This window comes from Crocodylus siamensis, chromosome 7, assembly GCF_052110815.1.
Source record: "Crocodylus siamensis isolate JL-2025a chromosome 7, ASM5211081v1, whole genome shotgun sequence".
Classification (NCBI taxonomy): Eukaryota; Metazoa; Chordata; order Crocodylia; family Crocodylidae; genus Crocodylus; species Crocodylus siamensis.
The window spans coordinates 87628507-87652288 of NC_143401.1; the positions used below are offsets into that span (position 1 = coordinate 87628507).

At 42.9% G+C, this 23782-nt stretch overlaps 1 protein-coding gene across 5 annotated transcripts in view; it reads right to left on the minus strand.

Moving 5' to 3' along the window:
- Positions 1–23782, minus strand: part of ATRNL1 (attractin like 1) — a 1104086-nt gene that overhangs the window by 327778 nt on the left and 752526 nt on the right. For 4 of the 5 annotated variants that reach the window (XM_090056522.1, XM_090056521.1, XM_090056524.1 and 1 more), the window contains exon 27: positions 17326–17433. The exons of the other annotated variant lie outside the window; for it this stretch is intronic. In XM_090056522.1, the coding sequence (XP_089912648.1) occupies positions 17326–17433 (108 nt within the window). The remainder of the gene's footprint in view (positions 1–17325; positions 17434–23782) is intronic. 5 annotated transcript variants of the gene reach the window in all.

Genomic DNA, 23782 nt, shown 5'->3' on the forward strand with positions numbered 1-23782 from the left:
CTCACTATTCCAGTATCTCACTCATGCATATTTGCTTTATCCCAAAGTGGTATTTGTGAGCCAGTAGGGAGCTCCTTTTTACCATGTCAGGTTCCCCTGTATGTAGAAAGAAAGCAGAATATGTTTTATCTGTTTCACAGTTTTTAAAAACAGGATTTATGAAACAAAATGTTAATGCATGTATTTTTCTTACTGCCAAATGATTTTTATGCCAATCAAACATGAAGGTGTTTGTGGTACTGACATCATTCAAGTCCTTTTTAAATAATCTAGCTTTTACTCTGACAACAATAACCTTATTTATTAGCTCCAGCTGGCTCAATACATTTGCAAGTTTAAAAAAAAAAGTTTTATAGGCTTGGGCACTTGCGATTACTAATTGACAACAGGCATCCTTCTAAACGCATCCGTTTTTTACTGAAAGCTGGATAAGAAAGATATAAACAAGGTCATATTGCAAAGGGCATAATACAAGACAAAACTCTTGGAAAGTAGAAACTGTCTTTTGCCTAACACGATCTCAGTAAAGAGTCTATATGTAACAGGAGGAATAAATTAAAGCATTATTTTATCCATACTTAGTTAAAAATCTTTCAGCTTCAGACTAACGAACAATTATCTTTTATTGTCTTTCTTGTATGGAATTCTTAGGGCTTTGTCACATACAGTGGATTAGCAACTGGAAGCAACCACAGAGGCAAAGATTACTTCCTTTTTATGAAGGGTTCCTTTGTAGAGATGACCCTTATACATAATTACTGAACTAATCCTCCCAACTCTACTGGAATCCAATACCTTGAAAACATGCATGCCAATGCAGTACATTAACACATGAAAGCCAGGTACAGACATTACACTTTTACCAGCCGAAGTGATTGGACACTGGGCTAAACCTGTAACAGAACAGAAGTTCAGCACACACAGACTTGTCTAAAAATGGTGGAGCCCAGTCTAAGATAGACCTGGATTGATGTGCACTCAGACTTAATCGATTTAAGATAGACGGCTGCATTGAACTTCAGTCCCAGTTCCCCCACTGATTCAAGTTAGATCGCTGTCCACCAGCATCCCAGGTTCCTTTGCAGCTCTCTTTTAGCCCCCCTCCCCCCACCCAATCGCAGGGAAATGCTCTAGCACTTGCCCTGCTCTTGGCTGCTCTGGCTCAGGGCCTAGAGGGTCCCATCTCTGATCTGTCAGATCTGTGTCGGAAACCCCAACAGATACTTTTAAGGACAATCATTAGGACCTAATTCTGATTTGGTTTCATTAACTTCTAAGAACTGTATGAGAAGAACAGATAAATATTGACATTTACCACTAAAATATATAGTTCTGTTGAACTAACTTAGTGGGCACAGCTTACAATCTTGCATTGTCAGGGGACATGGAGGTCACATTCACTTCAGGCCTGAACTGAATTTGGCAGCAGTTTATGGAGTGCTTAAGCTCCACATGAAAAATGGCAGAACCTATTGGATCATCTACCAGTACATACATGTTTCAAAGTTACATAAGGAGAATTAAATGCTAAATTGTATCTGATGGCTCAAGGTCATGATGTGATGACTACAAATAATCTAAGAGTTGTGTCTGCCCATGTAAAATGTCAGTATATATTGCTTTTGGCTGCAAACGCAAAAACGCCAGTAAGGAGCTATGTAATGTCATTCAGCTAAAGCCTCTGATGTAAAGGTAATTAAGGACTACAACTCCAGAGATAACAAACAACAATACAAGATAGCAGGTTCCATCTGAAGAAATGGAAAACAGATGGTGAATAAAAGTCATTTTTCTCTCTCTTCCTCTCTTTCTCTTTAAAAAAGAACAACTCTATTTCAAAGTTAGTAAAAGGAAGATCAGTGTAATGGATAGTTTGGGTCTAGTAGATAATCTTACTGATTATCATTTTGAAAATGGCATCTTATAAATGGCCTCTGCAGATCAAAATGAAGGGTGTTATGTGAAGAAACTGAATCCCATTTCAAGCACTTAGAAGAGAATTGCAATTTATGTGCTCTTTATTTATCCTTTTGCTACAGTTCACATCCATACTTTGGCATGTTCAATTTAAAAGAGTTTTGAGTGAATTGCACTGTCATGTTTTTGCTATATCTCAAGGTACGATGCTCATGAACATACACTGTTAAATATCTCATTTATATAAGAACAGGACTTCTGGGAAACAGACAAATCTTTTGTGTTACACTTAGTAAACTTTCTACCTAGTTTGCGAAATACAAGCTGGCTGCATTTTAGTTATTAATTCTAGTAAACAGAGGACATGTTCAATGCCATTACTGACACAGTTTATATAAACACGCATCATTCTTTTCTGCTTGAAAACAATTAGACAATATATTTTGATTCCGTTTATGTGGATATGTAGACAGTACAAAATTTTATGGCAAAACTTTACTTTTACCATGTCCATATTGCTGAAACACCTAGAGTCAACCAAATTTCTTCTAATCGCTTCAGCTAAGCAAGACATTTGTTGACAAGGTCTATTTAACCCAAATTCTCTGCTTTCATCCAACCAATTTTTGTTATAATTGTACTATGTACTACGTGTGTTAAATAAACTTTATGAGGTGGCAAAATACCTTATGAAAAACAATCTGAAGAAAACTAGGCTTTTAGAATAGAAAGTAAGTTCACATCTCTTATGAACTGCATAGCAAAAAAGCAGATGACTTACCTGACAATAAAAATGTATACCCAAAGGGCCTGATTCTCATTTTTATAAACTTTTATATACCTGTTGTAAGCCCTTTCTACTCTGCCAGGGAAGTGTAGAGTAGTTTTATTGTAAATGAATAACCAGGTGCTAGCTCTATGGCTAGGGACAGACATTCAAAAAGGTGGAGCTTGAACTGATTCAATCTTTCCAGGTTAGTCTAACCTGCCTAGATTGAACCAATCTCCAAGTGAAGAGACATTCCCTTTTCAGACAGGAAATGCAGGCACATGCCCACAGTGGCTCGGGACAGGAGCTGGGGGGTACTAGAGCAGGAGAGCTGTGTTGGGGGGATGTGCAGGGAAGCTGTACTGGTGGAGGGGGGGCATGGCCAGCCCTGGCACTAGCCCCAAGTGAACTGCTGGGGACAGACCAAAGCCAGGGCCTGCCTGGCACTCCCCCTTTGCTGCAGCAGCAACAATGGTGGGGGCATGGCCAGGTGCTGGCCAGTATGGCCCCCTGGGGCAGAGGGGGCAGGGATTGGATTTATTCCATACTCTATCTCCTCTGTCTCTGAGGGCACATAGCCAGGGTCTGCCACCCATGACTGGCAGTAGCACCAATTACTCCCTGTGTGGGGTGAGCGGCAGAATAAGCTCCCTTCCTGCCCCCTTCACCAGGGGGGAAATAACCCCCCTCCCTGCCCCCTTGACTAAGGGGGCCCTGCAGGCTGGCCTCTGGCCACACCCCTGCCCCTGTCACTGGAGCGGCAAGGGGGGGAGAATCATGAAGGGGCCACATCCCCTGTCATGGTGTCCCAGCAGCACAGTCCTCTTCCCACTGGGGGAGGGGGGGATGCACTGTGTTGGGAGCAGGGTGGGGTGGTCTGAGCTCCCACAGACTGCGCAGAGCAAACAGTGGCACAGTGTGCAGAGGGATGGCCATAGCCCCATAAGCCCCCACTAGTGCCGCCGTTGCTTGCCTTGTGCATGCTGCAGCAGCTCTGCCCGCCCTGCTCTGTTCCTGCCTGCAGCACAGCCCCCCAACTGAGAAGAGACTTGTGCTCCCAGAACACCATGAGAGCGGGGTGCTGCCCCATCATGGTCCCTCTCCCCTCACTGCTCCAGTGGCAGCAGCAGGGGCATGGCCAGAGGCAGGCCAGCATGAGCCCCTTAGGTGAGAGGGCAAGGAGCAGGGTTATTTTCCTCCTCCCTCCAGCATCTGGCAGAGGGGGCAGGGAGGGATCTTATTCAGCCACTCATCCCACACAGGTAGGGATCAGTAGTGGCAGCAGTCAAGACTGGCAGACAGAGAGGGAGGAAGGGGGAATAAACCCCATTTCCCACCCCCTCATTTTCAGGGGCCATGCCAGCCGCCATCTGGCCATGGCCCCATCCCTGCTGCTGCTGCAGTGATCCACATCTGTGGCAGAGGGACAGGGACAGGGGAACTGAACCCCCTCCTTGGCCAGTTCACTTCAGGCTACTGCCGAGGCTGGCCACACCCCGACTGCTGGAGTAGCAACTGGAGAAATTCCTGGCAGGTGTGTACTGGTGGGACAGGGGAGGGAGCAGAGAATAAACCTCTTCCCTGCCCCCTTTGCCTTAGTGGGGGCTGACATCTAGCTATGCCTCCTCCCCTCCTCCAGCAAGGGAGCAGAGCCAGCCCTGCTTCACTGGAGCAGAAAGCACAGCTCTGCCCAGGGCTGCAGAGCATGCTGGGATGCTGGGGGCATCTGGTTTAACTTAAACCAGGAAGGGGTCTGGGAGAGACATTACATAAACCAGTTTCACCCAAATCAGTTAAGTCTGATACTACATTCAACCAGGTTTATCTCAAACCAGTTGCAGCCATTTTGAAAGTGGTTTATTTGCACTGATGTTCTGTTAGAGGTTAAACCAGTTTCTGATCACTTAAACCAATTTATGTGTAACCTCTGTCCCTAGCCTTTGAGATCAAAATAAGTGTTAACTGCAGGCTTAAGAGACTTTTTAAAAGATTTTTATTTTTAAAAGATAGCAGTTATAATTTTAAATTCATTTTTCAAAGTAAAGAATATATGTTATGTCAAGAGGTGTATGATTTCCTAGACATAAGCAGATTTTAAGAAAAGGTAAAATCAGAATGACACCGTCTTATGTTACAAGACGATACAAGTTGCTAAAGGTGGATATAGGCAGCTGTTTCCAAACTTTTCTATTAATAGGTTTCCCAAGTGCCAAAAAAGCAAAATAACATTTTAAAAATTTAAAACACTGTTGACCTGACTCCAGGCAAGGGTGTTCACATTTTCCACTATATTCTGAACAGCAGTAGTACACAAGAAAGAAGAAATCATAACTATGTGACCAGCGTGCATGCTATCTAGTTTAAGTCTGTGTTCAGGTAAACAGAATCAGAACTTTCAAATTCTTCTAGATATAAATTTAAAAGAGGAGCAACAACACTTTCATGCAAATATAAGGTAATTACAGTATCACATTGCAGATATAAGGTAATAAATGTGGCCTTACACGACTATATATTATCACAGCACCTGCAAATAAATATTGTGAAACCTGTAACATTTAACTTTAGCACTGTTTTTTGCTTGTATACAGCAATATATAATATACTGTAAAAAGGAAGAGTTACTGGAGAAATTAAAGCTGTGCTCTCCCACAAGAAGAGAACTATAGAATATCATTTATATTCTGTATAACATCCTTCATACACGGCATCACAAATGGCTGTTCAGAGAGAATTAATAATTAGGTAAGGAGAAAGAAAAAGTTTTAAGGCAAGGTCTAAAATAAAGTGGCTCAACAGTCTGGGAGAAAGTTTTCCAGATAAACGAGGCAGTACAACTGAAAGGGCAATGTCTAGTCATGTGGAATCAGAGAAAGAATGAGAATTATTTTTTTTAAACTATGAACAGAGGGAGTGGGCAGGGGAGAAGGCACAACGTGTTTGAGGTCAAAGTGTACAACAAGCCAGAGAAAGCACTATAAAGAAGGAAGATAATTTGGCATAGCATTTGGATTCGGTAGAAAGCCTAGAAAAGTGAGTGAGGGTAACTGATAACATTTCATTTTTCCTGTGTCAGGAAAATTATTATTACTCTGGGTCCCAGAACTTTTGGATGTGTGGGTTTAAAAAGAACAATAAAATATGGTATTATGCTATTCAACACAAGAAATAATTAAGGCATGAATAAAGATTTCAGGGGGAAAATGTCAGTGTGAAGAATAAACACAGCATGATCTGAAGATGACATCTGGCTTATTTACAGTCAGAGGAGAGCTTAGCGTCAAAGCTGACTCAGTTTCTGTCCATGCAAGAAACACGTGTATAAGTCAATAGAAATGATTTCAGAAGACGAATCTCAGAATGAAGGAGTCAATATTCAGTAATGGAAAATCATGGAATAGCCAGGACAATCAAAGCAGTCAGATGGAAAGGAGATGGAGAATGGAAAAAAAAATCACAAAGGAGAACTAGGAGTCATATGTAAAGTATTTGTCCAGAGAAGCAGCTAGCTCTGAATCACCCTAGAGGATGTAAGGGCTTGACTTGCCTTGACACTAAGACAGAATAACCTGATTCTGACAGTGTAACTGGCCAATGAAGTGGGAGCAAATAACAAGATCACACACTTCAGACATCTTTGTGTTGGATGTAATGGTGCATATGCATAAAACAGAATGAGTGGTATGATATTCAGTAACAGGACAATGGTGTAATACAAAGTGGAAATTTGTTATTACTGGGTTAAACTAACAGGAATCAGAGTAGGAGAGAAGAATTTTGAGATTCTCCGAACTGGTCAAATAATGTCTGGAAAAAATGACTGATTTGTTAACCCAAAAGGGTGCTAGAGGCATGGAGTAAGACCATGTCTGAGAGAAGGGCTCCTGTAACTTGAAGGAAGATGAAAGTGACTCCAATATTCAAAGAGAGAGAAAAAAAAAATCCTAGAAGCTATCCATTCTGGAACTCATTGCCCAGGGTTTTCAGGATTTGCCAAGTAGTTGGGAAGCATGTCATGGGCTGGGGGCAGAAATTACACAAACTGGTATAAGTGGTCAGAAACTGGTTTAAATTTGTAACAAATCTGGCCTTGGTGACACTGCAGGAGAAGGAAGGAGAGGAGAAAACCTCTGGAGAGGAGGCAGCTCCACACTCTGAACAGGCTGAAGGAGCTAAGGAGACCTGAAGGAGGAAACGTCGAGTGATCGTCATAGATGACTCCATCCTGAGAGGTACAGAGGGTCCCATCTGTCACCAGGACCCCTCGACATGCGAGGTCCACTGCCTGACCAGAGCAAAGATTCAGGACATGACAGGAATGATCCAAGCCATGATCCAGCCCACCGATTACTACCCCATGGTCCTAATCCCTGTGGGCACTAACGATGCGGCCAGGAGAAGCCCTGATCACCTGATGGTGGACTACAACGCTCTGGGGGGCATGCTGAAGGCGATAGGGGCACCTATCGCCTTCTCTTCTGTCCTACCAGTGAGTGGACACGAGACCTGCATCAGAGAGATCAACTTGTGGCTTCAGGAATGGTGTCTCGAGGTGGGCTTCGGCTTCACAACAACCCACACATCAGGACAAGAGACATGCTCAGGTGGGATGGGATTCACCTTTCCCCCAAAGGTAAGAGTGTGTTCTCTTCTATATTGATGGATCACCTCCAGTGGGCTTTAAACTAGGCTTATCAGCAGAAAGGGAAGATGAGGGCAGAGGAAGCCTTGGAGCACTAAACCAAGTGTCACCCACAAGAACAGCCCAGCCTAGACCAACGATGAGCAGAACAAATACCCAGGTAAGCAACAGGGGCCCAGGTAGTACTGAGATTAGGGGGCCAGTGCACGCATCTTCAGGAGGCCTCAAATGCCTATACACAAGTGCTTGGAGGAACAAGCAGGAGGAACTTACTCTCCTGCTAGCTGACACCAACACAGACATAGTGGGGCTCACCAAAATGTGATGGGACGCAACGCACAACTGGGCGGTGAATATAAAAGGCTATAGGCTGTACAGGAGGGATAGGACAGGGAGGAGAGGTGGGGGTGTGGTGCTGTACGTCAAGGAGAAATACACATCCTCAATGAGTAGCACGGGGTCAGAGGAGGGGCACACTGAAGTGCTCTGGGTTAGAATACAAGGAAGTCGAGGGGAAAGGGACTTAACGGTGGGGGTCTACTACAGACCACCCAACCCAGGGTGAAGAGCTGGACCGGGAATTCTTAAGTCAGCTCCCAAATGTAGTTAAGTCAAAGGACGTGGTCATCATGGGTGACCTGAACTTTCCAGACATCTGCTGGGAAGAGCAGTCAGCCAGGTCTGACCACTCATGTAGGTTCCTAGCCCAAATGCAGGACCACCATCTAACCCAGGAGGTGCACAGCCCCACCAGGGGAGACACCTTGTTGGACCTGGTCCTGGCCACGGGTGACGACCCGGTGAGAGGTCTGCGGGTGCTCAACCATCTGGGCAACAGTGATCATCACCTGCTGGAATTCACCATCCAGCACAAGGTGGCAAAAGCCTGCAGCAAGGCAGCAGCCCTGGACTTCAGGAGGGAAGATTTCAACGAGATAAGGAGAATAGTCAAGGAGGCACTGAGGTCCCAGAGGGGAGAGAAGTCGAGTGTCCAAAAAGAGTGGTCGTTTCTTAGGAGACGATCCTCCAAGCCCAAAGGGAGGTAATCCCAACACAGATGAAAGGGGGCCAAGAGGGCAGAAAAGCCCCCATGGCTCACCAAAAGCATACAGGAATGTCTCCTAGCTAAAAAGGAGGCATACGCACAACGGAAGGGAGGGGCCATCACCAGGGAGGACTATACCTCAGTTTCTCAGGGCTGTAGGGGGGCGGTCAGGAAGGCCAAGGCGGAGATGGAATTGGAACTAGCTTCCCGGATCAAGGGCAACAATAAGTCCTTTTTTAAATACATAGGGGGTAAAAAAAAAGGCACTGGGTAACGTGGGGCCTCTGCAAAACATGCTAGGAAATCTGGTGGTCACACCAGACAGCAAAGCTAACCTATTCAACAATTTCTTTGCCTCCATTTTTCTGAGCAGGGACTGAGTCACCCCCACCACTGGGATGCCCATAAGACCCAGGGGAGACTCACCCAGGCCTAGGGTCAGTGAGGACCTGGTCAGAAAACTTCTGGGGGGACTGGACGTATTTAAATCAGCTGGTCTTGATGATCGCCACCCCAGAGTGCTGAGGGAATTAGCAGAGGTCATTGCGGGACCCCTGGCATGGCTTTATGAGCACTCATGGTGCTCTGGCAGGGTGCCAGAGGACTGGAAAAGGGCCAGTGTGGTTCCCACTTTCAAAAAAGGGAGGAAGGTGGACCCAGGAAACTATAGGCCAGTCAGTCTTACCTTGATCCTGGGTAAGCTTTTTGAGATAATTATCCTGGCGCATGTCCGCAAGGGGCCAGTAGGGGAGATTATGCTTAGGGGCAACCAACATGGGTTCATTAGAGGCAGGTCCTGTCAGACCAACCTGGTGGCCTTCTATGACCAGGTCACAGAATCCTTAGATGCAGGGGTAGCAGTGACTGTAGTCTTTCTGGACTTTCAGAAGGCCTTTGACACTGTCTCTCACCCCATTCTCATTAAAAAACTAGGAGACTGTGGTGTCAACACTTACACAGACAGATGGGTCACTAACTGGTTGGAGAGCCACACCCAGAGAGTGGTGGTGGACGGGTCTTATTCAGCCTGGAGGGATGTGGGCAGTTCTGCAAGGCTGTATACTCGGGCCTGCACTGTTCAACATCTTCATCAGCTACTTGGACAAGGGGGTAAAAAGCCCCTGTTCAAATTCGCAGACCACTCTAAGATGTGGGGAGAAGTGGACACGCTAGAAGGGAGGAATAGGCTGTAATCAGACCTAGACAGGTTACAGGAGTGGGCGGATGAGAACAGGATGGGTTTCAACACTGACAAGTGCAAGGTACTGTACTTGGGGAGGAACAACCAGCAGCATACCTACAGGCTGGGGAATTCCTTTCTCATCAGTACAGAGGCAGAAAAGGATCTTGGAGTCATTATTGATGCCAAAATGAACATGGGCCAGCAGTGTGGGGACACGGTCAGGAAGGCCAACCGTACCTTGTCACTATTCCACAGATGCATCTCGAGCAGGTCCAAGGAGGTGATCCTTCCCCTCTGTGCAGCACTGGTCAGGCCACAGCTGGAGTACTGCATCCAGTTCTGGGCACCGCACTTCGGGAGGGATGTGGACAACATGGAGAGGGTCCAGAGGAGGGCCACCCGCATAATCAGGGGTCAGCACGCCAGGCCCTACGAGGAAAGGCTAAGGGATCTGAACCTGCTCAGCCTCCAAAAGAGAAGGATGAGGGGGGATCTAGTGGCCATTTACAAACTAGTCAGGGGGGACCAGCTGGCACTGGGGAAGTCCCTGTTCCCCCGGGCACTACCAGGAGTGACCAGGAATAACAGTCACAAGCTGGCAGAGGGTAGGTTTAGGCTAGATATCAGGAGGCGCTACTTCACGGTCAGGGCAGCTAGGATCTGGAACCAACTTCCAAGAGATGTGGTGCTGGCTCCTACCCTGGGGGTCTTTAAGAGGAGTTTAGATGAACACCTTGCTGGGGTCGTTTGACCCCAGCACTCTTTCCTGCCATGGCAGGGGGTCAGACTTGATGATCTGCTCAGGTCCCTTCCGACCCTGCAAACTATGAAACACAACAGAAGTTCACTGCACATAAAGTACTTTCAAAATGGCTGAAACCAGTTTATGGTAAACCTGGATGGATGTAGTATCAGACTTAACTGATTTAGGTTAAATTGGTGTATTGAACTTCTGTCTCAGACCCCCTCCAGATTCAAGTTAATTCACAGTCCCTCAGCATCCCAGCATGCTTTGCACCTCCCCCGCAAACTGCCTCTCGCAGGACGGATGGGCTAGCCTTGGCCTAAGCAGTCTGCTTCAGCCAAGCAGGGAGGCATGCTCTAGGGCCCCCTGGCTTCTGGTCTGGGTCACTGCAGACATGTGGCTGCATGTCTGGAATCAAAAGTGAATGTCTCTTCACTTGCTTATTGGTTCAAGTTATGCAGCTCAGACTAACATGTGAAGACTGAATCAAATTAGCTTCTGGCTTTTTGAGTACCTATACATGTGCAGCAAGGCTGCTCCAATGCCCTGTAATTACAGTGCATCGGAGCAGACTCAATTAATTAAGCCTACTGGAAAGTAGTAATTACCGTGCTCCAGCAGACCCCAGCATCACATGTATAAGTGTCCCTGTGCTGAAAAATGGCAGCAGAAACATTTTAACGAAAGCTCGTTTACAGTGCAGGGACACCGATACATGTGACACTCCAGACACTCCTCCCCCAATGCACCTCTGCTTCTCAAAGCATGTGTATAAATGCCCTTTGACTGTCTGTACTTAGACATGGAGTTCTTCTTGGAAAATAGGAGGTAAAGTAGCTTGGAATATATGTTTGTTTTGATAGGTAACAAGAGTGAAGCAGTTGACAGTGACCAGTATACTTATCCAGTGTTTAACGGAGAGATGGGAAGTGGTGTGATATGGTGAGTTGGGGTTAGCAGGGTGAGTTAAATTGCATACCTAAGCCTGGGAGGCAAAAACAGCCAATGGGTTTAACAAATGGATTAATTTAGGCAGAAGAAGGGTAGTGGGCTCACAAAGACAAAAGGGTGAAAATAACTGGGTGCTCTGAATTAATTATTTATTAGCCATGCTGCATGCTGACAATGGGCAAATTGGTTCAAAGAATTCTTAATATTAAGTTAAAATGTTTCTTACAAATAATAATATAGACCTATGCTGCTGAAGGGTCACCCCTGTCCACTCCTTTAGCACAGCTTTGTACTACAATAGCAATAAAGAATACTGTCCACAGAGTCTTATCCAAAAAATTGTAACAACTTAGAAAAGTAACTTATAATTTTGGGGTTGAGCTGACTCAATGCACTTGTGAAATTAAAATTCTGGAATGGCCCTAGAACTATATTTACATCTATCTAACATGATTTATCAGTGGACAACAAGTGCCAATGCCAACTTATTTTTCTGCAACAGTTCTTGATGCCAGACGCTTATTGTGTTTCTGGTGATAGATAATAGGACGACAGTCTTAGGCATGGACTCATCCTTACATTCAATGGACTTATACCCTTTTACACCAGAAATTAATTTGGCTTAAACAAAGGGAGTAAAACCGAGAGGAGAAAAGGTCATGAGACAGTGAGATGACCTATAATGGAGTGGTGGAAGGATTCTGTTATCAGATGCTTCAGACTTTATGTCATCAGCATAATGCAAGTGTAATGCTGATAAAGCACGCAACCAGTTTCATTTTGTACAAAATAATGAAGTATGCTTACATTGCAGTTTTGAAAAATTGGTCATTACATTATTCAAATTAAACAAGAAAATGAACCTAATTTAGCTTGATTTATTTGCAAAGCAAGTTAAAAAGTCCTGCCACTTTACTGGCAGGGGAAAACAGTAAAATAGCCTGTTATTATAAACCTCAATTACCAGAAAAACCTTCTAAACCCTTGAACTGGATCCTATTGTATTTTAGTAAACCACCCTAATTTGTTAATAAACACTACTGGTAAAATGACAGTCACTGGATTCCAAGTATCCTGTTGAAATAAATGAGAAATAACAATTGGTCTTTGTTTTATACTTACAATGTGTGCTTGAAATTAAAAACTATTCAATGTAGTGTAACTGTTTCTTACTGCTTATTGGAGGAAATAAAGGCTAGATTTTCTATAATTCTTGAGCCTGCTTTAACTTGACAGGAATAATTAAATGTATTCATAGAAATCTAAAGGACTTGTAAGGGTTCAGTTAGTTACTAAGTGACTATCAGAAAAGTGACTAAGAAGATTAACATATTTATCTTCAGGATAAGTAAAAACTACTGAATTAGCAAAAATGAGTCTAGGTTATATTGTGTAGAAGTTACATGTATGATCAGATGTATGACCAAGGCCAAATCTGTATTCATTTTTATACAGCTCTTACTCAGGAAATAAAACTTATGCCTTTGGCCTCCAATGATACTATAAATTACAAGTTTATTAATTACTAATCTAATAATTATACATTATTCATTTATAGTAGTGCCCACTTTGTCACAGATGCCTTCCAAGCACAGGTAAAGGAACCAGCTTACTTTTGAGGCGCTCACGTTGTAAAGCCAGAAGGCAAACAGAATTGTCACAAAGAGCACAGTGGAAATGGGTTTTCAAAAAGGGCTTGTGCACTGAAACGGCACAGGAAAGTAGGGCTGGAAGGGACCTTAATGGTCAGTTAGTCCAGCTCTCTGCTCAAGGTAGGATCACCCCTGACTAAACAATCCCAGCCAAGTGTTGGTCTAAATTGCTTTTTAAAGTTTCTAAGCCTGGACATTTTGCAACTTCTCTAGGTAGCTTGTCCCAATACTTAACCTTCCTCATAGTCAGAAAATTCATCCAAATCTTTAACCTAAATTTCCCCTTCTGACGCTTGAGGCCATTGCTCCTAGGCCTGTCCCCTACAGCCAAAGAGAAAAGCCCACCCACCTCTTCTATGTAATTGCCCTTCAGGTATTTGAAAACTGTTATCACATCCCTCCTCAGGCTTATCATCTTTAGACTAAATAATCCTCTCTTTTAGCCTTCCCCATGCATCATCTTCCAGGCCCTTGAGGCTCACCTGGCCTTGCTTAGAGGGTTGGGTGCTGTTGACCTTGTTGCCCGGTTGCGGCACAGAGGCCTTACAGCTATCCCCCAAACCTCAAGAGCAGCTTCCAGATGTCCTAGGGCCAGGTTTGTTTGGATGAACCTGATAAATCACCTGATTAGGTGATTTTTGTTTGTGGACATTACTGGCCAGTTACCAGGAGCATTCCTCCCCCCCCCACCAAATTACTAGATGGCGACATTTTTCCTGACTCTCTTAGAATCCAACGTCTGATGGACCTTTCACATTCTGTAAGGGATCTATGGTTTCTCTGGTATTGATTTGACTTTTGAAATATCGGTGGAACCCCTTTTTATCACCTTGTATGTCCCCTCCCAGCTGCATCTCAAATTGTGCCCCGACCTTCATAATTTCCTCTTTATGGCTATGCAATACTCTTATACTCTTCCCTAGTACTATGACCATATTTCCATTATTTATAAGATTCCTTTTAGTTTCAGCTCCTTGAAGAGATTTCTGGCTAGCCAGATTGGTCTCCTGTTATGCTTCCTGTTCTTACAACTCATTGGGATAGCTTGCTCCTGAGTCCTTAACATTACCTCCTGAAAGTATAGTCAGCTCTCATGGACTCTTTTTCCCCTCTTGCAGATGAGCTCAGAATATAGAGGCCCTAAGTGATTTAGCTTTCCAGACAGAAAATAAGGGTTGGTCTCAAATACACTGAGAATCCAACAGGATTTGGAAATGGTCTGGAACGTGGGGAACAAAAAAAATTGCCAAAAGACAACATCAAAGTTGTGGCCACCAGCTGTCAGAAAGGACACTAGTTTGTTGATCTGATAGCTAAGGGGAATAAGAGCAAAGTTAAGAAGTTTTGTTCTGGCTATGGTAACTTGATGATGAGACATCCAAAAAGAGATGGTGGGGAAGCAAACTAAGATGACAGACTGAATGGACAGGGCTGGAGAAACAGATTTGTGAATTACTGGCACAAAGACAGTAGTTGAAGAGCTATGAATGGATGAGATGGCCAACCAATAAGGCTTACCATGGAAAGAGCCACAGTAATCTCCAGAGTGGTGGAAGATGATAGGAGGAGGCTGTTGAGTGAATGGACACGGAATAAGCTTGATAGTATGAAATTGCATTGATGAAAAGATGAAGAGGAGAGACTGAGGATTAATGGATTCAAAGTAACAGAGGAGCCAAGGAGGATGAGAATGAAACATTTCCACCAAACATGTTTTTTAGGTCTTTGTTCTCAGCTATTGCAAACTTACTGTTAGCTGAAATTAATAAACATTACAAATATCCATGAAATTTACTTTTTACCATTTAAAACAGTATTTTATCTTAAACATTTAAGCTGGTAAAACAATACCTAAATTCTCATATTTGAAGATAAGTTTTTGCTAAAATTTTGGCCCAAAATGCCTTAACTTCAAAATAAAGCCTTTGGATGGACTCGTTGCTTTGTGTCTTTTTATATGTAATTGGAAAATCAGCTTGAAGCCAATGAAAGGTCACACTGGAAGCATATTATATAAATATGAATATAGACACTGTACTGTATCACTATGAATAACCAGTATAAGTTGTACAGAAATCACATCATTGTATAAGCTAAACAACATTACTGAGCATTATTTTTACCGTGCAGCCTGTGTGGGAGACCTGCAGTAGAGTGTATAATGGTTCCATTGACATTACATTGTGCCCAAAGGACCCATGGATCAATATAATGTCATTGGAAGTGTTGGAGTTGTTATAATGTCAATAAAAGAATAGTAACTGTGTCATTGGCTTTGTATCTGGTCCAAACTACCTGTGAATTGCACACATTGTCAGTGGATGGTAGGCTGGCATTGCAAACAAAGCATTTCATTGTTACAATGACATTCAAATGGGAGTTCTTCGTATGTCAGTACAAATGCCATTGTGTTGATAGAATATTTTGGGGGAAGGAGTTACTTCATATTTTTTACTTTTATTAAAATATATATAAAATTAAATGGCCATGGAAGACATAACATATCACAGCAATATAAAAATAATGTTGGAAATCTAACTTAATCCAACAAAACAGAAATATGGCTTCTGATCTGTTTTTCTTGTGCCTTTCTGTGTGTACATATGACAGCAAAGTGAAACACACTGATATCTAAATTTGCTTATGCTTGATAAAAAGATGAGAATCAAGAACAGCATGGCAGCTGTAACTTTTATTATCTTGCTTTGCAAGATGAAGGTAGACCTGTAATGTACTTTTAATATGGCTCTTTCTAACACAGCAGCCATCACAGGCCAATCAATGCACTGCATTATATTCACTTAATCTGCAACATAATGCATTGTTTTAGCACAGATTACATTGTACAGTAATGCTAGGAAAACTTTGAATGATCTCCAGTCTCTGTATACGTTAATCAAATAAAACACTACCAATAGTGAGTACTAAAACAATTACCAGAAAATGCTTAGAGTAGGAGGAAAAAGCTAATAAAACTGTAAAATATAATTAAAATATTTCAGTTCTGACCTCCATTAGTTGCTAAATCAAAGATGGCCCAGAAGAAAATGTAGCAATTAACTTTTGATGTTTACTTCTAAAGTCTAATTAAACAAATCGCATGTACGTAGCCTACGCTTGGACTCCTCGCTTCCCACCCATTTCCCTTTTCCCCATTACAAAAAAGAACACAGAAAAAAGCTCTGAAACAGAATAACGGAAACTGCAATGTCCATTAACTTCCAGCTGCAGCACAGGGACCCTGCATCTTTAGGAAAGTAACTGGACGCATCCACTATTCTGAGATAAGGGGAAAGTAGAAAGCTCTTCAAGGTGAGGGTATTGAATGCTGCAACGTCTAGTCACAAAATAGAGATGCTTCTTGGCAAGGGGAATGAATTTTCATGCACTATATAATGAAAGTATCCAAATTATGTCAGCAAGAGCAATTGCCATTGCCTCCTATCTAGTAACAGGATAGAACACCTCAATTTGATAACTGCTTGAGAGCCGATTCTTTCTTTATTACCACAGATCTGTTTTTCACATTGTTCACACCTCCATGAACCTTAAAGTGTTGACAGACTGTTTTTAATCTTCCTTTGAAAAGGGCAGCGAGAGAAGCTTTGAATATCAGAGGAACTGGCAGCAATGAAAAAAAAGGATGATCTGGTAAAATTTCAGAGCTATCCCACCTCATTTCTAGGTTTCACAGTAAATATGAAAAGATAATAACTGTAAACATAGTACTGTAAATACAGGTAAAGAAAAACAGGTTTATGACCTACCGAAAGCTGAACCTAGATTAGATATTCATTATTATCCACATTTTGTAATTCTTTCTCTATTTTCAGGTGAAACTCCCAGAATCCATTTCATGCATTATTACACTGTTCGAATATTACATTACCTGGTAGATTATGATTTCTCGTTCAATGTACAGCACTTACAATAAAAGGATGCAATAATATAGCCATTACCCACAAATGAAAATATGCACTATAGAATGTATTCTTTAAACCTCACAAATATAACTGCAACGTTGAAATTCGGATCACAACTTTATTTTTTTAATTGTAATCTCTGCTAATTAAGGTAGATGCTAACTAGGGGGCACTGTGTACTCAAAGGACTAAGCGTGAGGTTTGCTTCTGCCTTAATACCTGTATTTTAAATTCCTCCGGCTCTTCTCCATCAAGAAGGGGCTGTCAGGTAAGCCAATTGTCACTCTAGCCTAGGCTAATAGATTCTCCAGTGGTTTTTGTTCCAGCTCATGTCATACTATTAAAGCTATGCTCCTTGAAAATGGCATAACATATGTAGCTGAGGCTTGTCAGCTCCAGGTAATCAGACTCTGCTTGGTTTCAGAAGCAGATGCAGATGAGACTAGCAATATAAATATGCAAATCACAATGGTCCCTTGTCAGCACCACTGTTCCTACCTCTAATGGCCCTCGTAGAAAGTCTGTTTGCTCAGCTCCTACTTCCAGTGCTACATCGACAGAAGCAAAGGGGCGGCTGGCCATCTGCTGTCGCTCCCGCATAAGTTGCTGATGGGGGAAAAATGATGTTTTAACAAAACATTTAAGAAAATAATGTACAAGATATCAGTCTGTTCTGCTTTGCAATCAATTACAGTGTAACAATACAGGTAGCATGCACACAGCCATATCTTTCATGCTAAAGAGAGAAACCTTTAATCCACATCATCAACAAGCTAAATTTACTTGAGGGCTGAAAGAAGAAGGCATGGGATGTCTGCAATTGTCTTTCGTCCTCACGTGAAACAAAATGTACTCTTAAAAAATCCTTACATTGTTGTTTATGCAAAGCACCTGAAAAATGCGTTTAAGCTAAAAGCAAATATGGGAAATAGTAGAAGAAGATAGTTACTTGAAATCTAATTTCATTGATTTAGCATGAAATAGAATGAACACCTGCCAAGAACAAGTCCATTCGGCCTTCAAATTCCCCATGCTTTTGTACTGAAGCCAGATGGAGTTATTAGTGTCAGTACTTATAATTTTATGTAGCATCTCTTCTCCAATTACTTATATATGAAGAATAATGTGTGGGTATTGGGGAGCATGTGCCAGCACAACTGAAGACCTTAGTTACACACATTGTGCTTATATACTCCCTTGCAATCATGCCAATGTGCAAATAGGTCACAACCAAAACCACAAAGCTAATTTATATTTCTTCCTCAACCTGTAATTATAATGCTCATTAAACCGTGATGAATAAAAATGATGACCAGCACTAGATATTACAAATCTTACTTCTCTGGTTCTATGCAACTAATAAAAGCATTATTAAATATTTAAAGTGGATGACTTGTGCAATTAAAGTCTGGAGCTTCTTCAACTGAAGATGCCACGGCATCTGAAAGATGTACAATGCTTTATTAGAAAAAAATCTAGATTTTCTTTCCGTGGGGTTTTACTTCCTACTATTTCTTTGCAAGGCTGAAAACATTAGGTATTGGCTTTTAAATGTAAATGCTGTCAGCACTGTGACATACTGTTCATAAAACTCCCTTTGAGATAATAAAGAATATACAAGCAAATACCTGATGGCAGCTTATTATTTAACGCTCTTGATTTAATGCCTGTTACAAAGCACCCAGTACATTCTGTGACACCTCATGCTTTTTTTTTTTTTACTTTAAGATTTTCTTCATAACTATAAAACAGCATTATCAATATTAAAATAAAAATAATATACTTGTCATCTAACCTATATCCTATCAGATCCTATGGCCAGGTTGTATAAATGTGCCCAGCACCCAATAGTAGGAATTAGGCCTCCCATTTATCATGTCCACTGAATAATATCTTGGCCCGTAGGCAAAGCTCCATACTATATAGTCAGATGGGATAAAAGCACTTTTGAATATCCAGATGGCTAAACACTAAGACAAAACAAATAAGTTAAAAATTAAATAAAACAAAGTTTTCATGTACTGATTTGCTACAGTTCTATAGCCTATGTTTATAAATTTTACAGCAAAAAAAAAAAAAAAAAGGACCACTAATCTTATCTTTAGCATAATAGAGACAATGTGATTTTCTCTGGTAAGAGTATTAAGACACTGTATGTTGAAAACATCATGTCTGGCTCCTTTTCCTCATACTATAAGAAAAATAGTGAAAAATGGTAACAAAGCGGCCTCATCCATATGGAACTAATTGTAGTATTGGATAAATGGGGTAAACACTGACAAATGCTTACATTCAAATGGGGCACTCAGCAGTCTGCAAAGCAAATGCAATTGGCTGCAAAGAGTGTTTAACAGGCAGAAGAAACCATTTTAAGGCTACACATATGACTTTTAAAGGATTTGTTTAATCCAGTTTTTAACAGAAAGCATACTTAAAGATTTGCATTGTGTCTTGTTTAAGCATCGCAGTTCTCTTTACTCCTAGCGCAGGCTGTGTTCAATAACGCGTCCTATTCACAAGGCTGTCTTTGTAACCTGGATATTCTAAGTCATGTGAGAACTATATTATTAAGATCCTTAATTAGTTTTTTAAACAAAACCTAAAATTTTAAAAGGTTCAGCTGCCCATGAAATACAGTGGGGGTTTGGCAGCTGAGCACATGCACATCAGAGAAATATGCTCTATTCAAAACACTGCTGCTTCCTATTCAGTGTTTAAAAGCTCCCATTAAGGTGCAGAAGGGGAGAGAAAAGCCAGCTGGGGGTAGAAGGGAGTGAGATATTTCAGTGTATAAAATCACTTTTGTGCATAGAAAAGGTCGCAAACTCCTGTCATCTGCAACTGTTCATGTGCCAAGGTGCTTTGCAAAGGAAAATCCCAATTAAAGAGAATGGCTTGTGAATGAGATTAATGTATTGAGTGTGGCAGCCAGGTAGGGAGAAAGAAGAGTGCGATGGGGAGAGCAACACACTGCTTGCTCGGGTGTGGCTCTGGACTCGCACACAGCAATCACGCAGTTCCCAGAGCTGAGAGCAACATGCTTTAAATAAATCAACAGGCAAAAAAACGGTAGGAAACCCCCAAAGAATTCCTCCAAGCAGTGGGGTAAGGGAGAAGAGTAGAAAAACCCTCTCTTATTTCCACTGCCAGCAGGCAAGAGAGATGAAACACAGGCCCCCTGGCAGATGTTACACGTGAGACATATTTAACCAGTTAATCATGTCTCAAGTAGGAACCCAGCCGCACGTTCAAACAAACAATGGTACCATAAAACAGGAAATAAGCCACTACACAAAATGTGTGTGATAACTTTGTGGCTGGTTCCCACCCCACCTTAAATTGAATATGTGGCCGCTCCCAGCCTTGGCAGGACATAGTCAGAGCTGATGGGTGCTTCTAGCCTGAGGATGGCAAGCTGATGAAGTAGTATGATCTAGTCCTTAGATGACAGACACATAACACACATCAGGCTATGGGAGGTGGTGTTTAGCATCGTGGAGAAAGCATTTGTTCTAAGCCGAGTAGATGGATTTAGTGGCTTGTGGTGGTTGATGCCTATGAATTTTAGTTGGCCATCTGGGGTAGGAGTTGGGGGTGAGGGCAGGGCAGGTGTTCTAGGGACCATAGAAATGAGTCAAATGGGTTGAAATAGGAAGATGCTTGTCTGGTTTCTCAGTGTTTGACAGCTCATAGGAAGAAAACCAAAAAGAGGCCATTTATCATAGGAAGTTGGGAAGGGGCATTTTGACATCTGAAACAACTAACTGCAGAAGAGCTTTACTTTTGGCTGTTTAAAGGAAGTTGGCATCAACAACATGCTCTAGAGGAAGGGTATGGCTGGTGGCAGGGAAACTGTATTAGGAATATCTTACTCCTTTGTAGCCTGTCATATCTTCTTTCACTCATTATATATCTCCAAGTCCTCTGTAATTACCATCTAGACACTTCTCCTTTCTAACTTAAGATATTCAGGCCATAGCCATTTCTGTCCTAGGAACTGATATGTCACCCAGCATCTCCTCAATAAACCACATGCTCCTAGGAATCTCTGCGATGTGCCAGTATCCTGTATGAATCGCTCAATGTAGAATTGGGAAGTGATGGACAGATTTTTTACAACTGCAGCTGAGTTTCACAAAGACTGCTGCTGGCCTGGGTCTGAACGACGAAACCTTAAGAAGAAAGCCTTATAGGAAGTCAGTCAACTGACCAGCCAGCTGACCATAAAACAAGGTAAAGTATGAGTTACAACCCCCCCCCCACACACACACACACTTCCTCCAAGGTTTTTTCCAGGAGACAAACATGGAAAATTGGAGAGTCATGGCAAACCAGGAGCCCTAGTCCTTCTCCATATGCTATTATAGTTTCAAATTGCCACATTCAATCAGAAGCAGTGTATTTTAAATGGGTTAGATGACCACAAAGTTGCTCTGACCTGACCTGAATCTAATTCTCACTGAAATGGTTAAATTCTCATTTCCAGATGAAGACAATCGCACCTAGTGATCCTTCAATGTAGCATTGACCATTTGCTTAATTACTTTTAATTTGCACAAAACAAAAATTGCCTTTTCTGTAGGTTCTGGTGTTGCTATTATTGGTGTTACAAATCTCTTTAAATTAAACTAGTTACTTGCATGTCTGGGGTGCTGAACAGTTACTTATTTGCACTTTGAATTGCATACTGAACTTGGCTAGTTGCCTAAACAGTAGATTTCACTGAGAAAGCAGCAGCCCCACACTAAGTGCACTAATTGTGCAAGGTTTTTAAGGTGAGATAAACCTTTCCCATTCAGTTTTGAAAAGCAGAATACTGATTTTAAAAAGCCACATGGAGGCAGGCTGAGAAGTGATACAACAGGAAGGACAGCTAGGCACTTATGGTAGTTACCTGAGGCGCAGGAAAACCAGATTCAGTTCCCTGCTTTCTCAGAAACTTCCTGTGCAAACATGGTCATTTAGGGCCAAATCCTGTTTGGTTATATAGGTGCCTTCACTTAGGCATGGGAATACCTAAAACATCAGTGCCAGGTCCTGTGAGTGTGCTCCAAGCTGAGAAGCTTTAGGCACTAAGGCCACTACACTAAATGTATGGGGTCTTCTGGAATCAAGTGGCAGGTCCTGTCATTCTTTCTCCTGGCCTTCTGCAACACCAGCTGAACCTCCCACATTTCAGTCTGAGCTAGAGACTAAGTAGGGAACAGAGAAAAGAGAGAACAGAAATATTGCTTCGCTTCCTAAAATGTTTCCTCGGGAAGGTGCGATGGAAATCACTCCAGGGGCTAAGAGGTAATGAGAATGACGGATGGCAGGGGATGAAGACAGGGAGTTTATAGGAGGGTCGGCAAGTGATGGTGGATGAAGGGAGAGAGGAACCGTAAGGGTCAGTGGGAGTGATAACTCGCACAGGGCAGGCTAGAGTCTATCAGGAAGGAAGTGCAAAAGGGAGTCTTGAGCCTGAAGAAGGGAAGGTGTCGGTGCTGCAAGGGGGAAGCACCGAGGAACAGTGGGGGTGATAATGAGTAATGGGAAACGGAAGCTATTCAGGGTCAAAAGAAGGAAATCCTGCTTCGAGGGTGGCCCTCAGAACCCAGGGGTAGGTTCGGTTTTAAAAAGTCCATTGTCATAGAAATGACGCATTGTTCTGAAATAATAGTAGCCACCGTGCCTGAAATCATCATTTGTTGCTCTTGATGAGAATCGGCATGTACTACACAACTTTAGGATAATCCAGTTGTGAAGAAAATCTCCCAACTTTTCAACTAGCTCCCTAATTTGTACACAAATCTCTCTGCCCTGCCATGAAATCATCACTTGTACACTCTACAGTCCTTGGGGAAACTTCAGTGCCTCTGAAAAGTGATTTCAATAAACAAGATCAAGGGCCTGCACTCTCCCTAGAGAGACCAGGGAGCGAGGGCCTTGCCAGATGTTCACTGTCAGCAGTGGCAAACCACTAAAATTCAGTGACCTATTAAAGCTAGTGTGTGCTAGGAGATAACCCCTGCTGAAAGGGAAACAACTTTGCAATGCTGGGAAGGCACTTAATGTTGAATGTGCATCAGCTTGTATTTTATGCTACTTAGTGTTAAGTTGAACATGCGACACCACCCTTAGGCATCTCCAAAAAGGTGATCCAGAATTCCCTGAGGCACCTAGAGGTGCTGGTAGCAACACCAAGTACAGGGGTACGATGAGCTTCCGCCCATCTCAGGCATTTCAGCCCCTTACTAAAGCTATACAGTACGGGTTGGTGTTCACTCATGATCCAGAGCACCACTTCTGAGGCTAAGGAAACTCAAACACCCCTCTCCCACATCCCACGAGTGTCCTCCAACCAGGCTTATGATTCTTTTTTGGTTTTAAAACAATGAATGCTACATGTAAGATGCATATGCAGATGAGGAAACAGAAGTGAGAAACCAGGTTCCCTGCCTCCCAAGAAGTGCCGTCACCTCTGCGCTCTCACTCTCCCTTTACTTGTCTTCTCTAGCCCCAGAACGACATTTCTGGCTGCCCTGTGCCTCAGCCTAGTATTTTAAAACCTGGCTGTTAGGCCACTCTCCTGGGAGATGGAAGAGATGAGTTTGAATCCCTCAGGCTGAGGAGAGCAGGGGTGTCAAACATACGGCCTGCGGGCTGGACCCAGCCGCTGGAACCGTTCCACGTGGCCCGCCAGTAGCCACCTGGGCCACTAGCCTGCCAGAAGTTGGCAGCAGGAGTGGCCAGTGGATCACTGCCTGCTGCAGAAGTCAGGGTCCCTGGACGCAAATGGACTTGGCTATCAGTGATAGGAAGGCGAGGGAGAGCTGTGCAGATGCCGGCGCCCACTACCCCTGACCCATGCTGCCATTCACTCCCCTCTGGCCCAAGCTGCAGCCCCTTCCCTCACCAGCTCCCCCTGCCATCTCCTCCTCCTCCCACCCATGCTGCCACCCGCTTCCCACCCAGC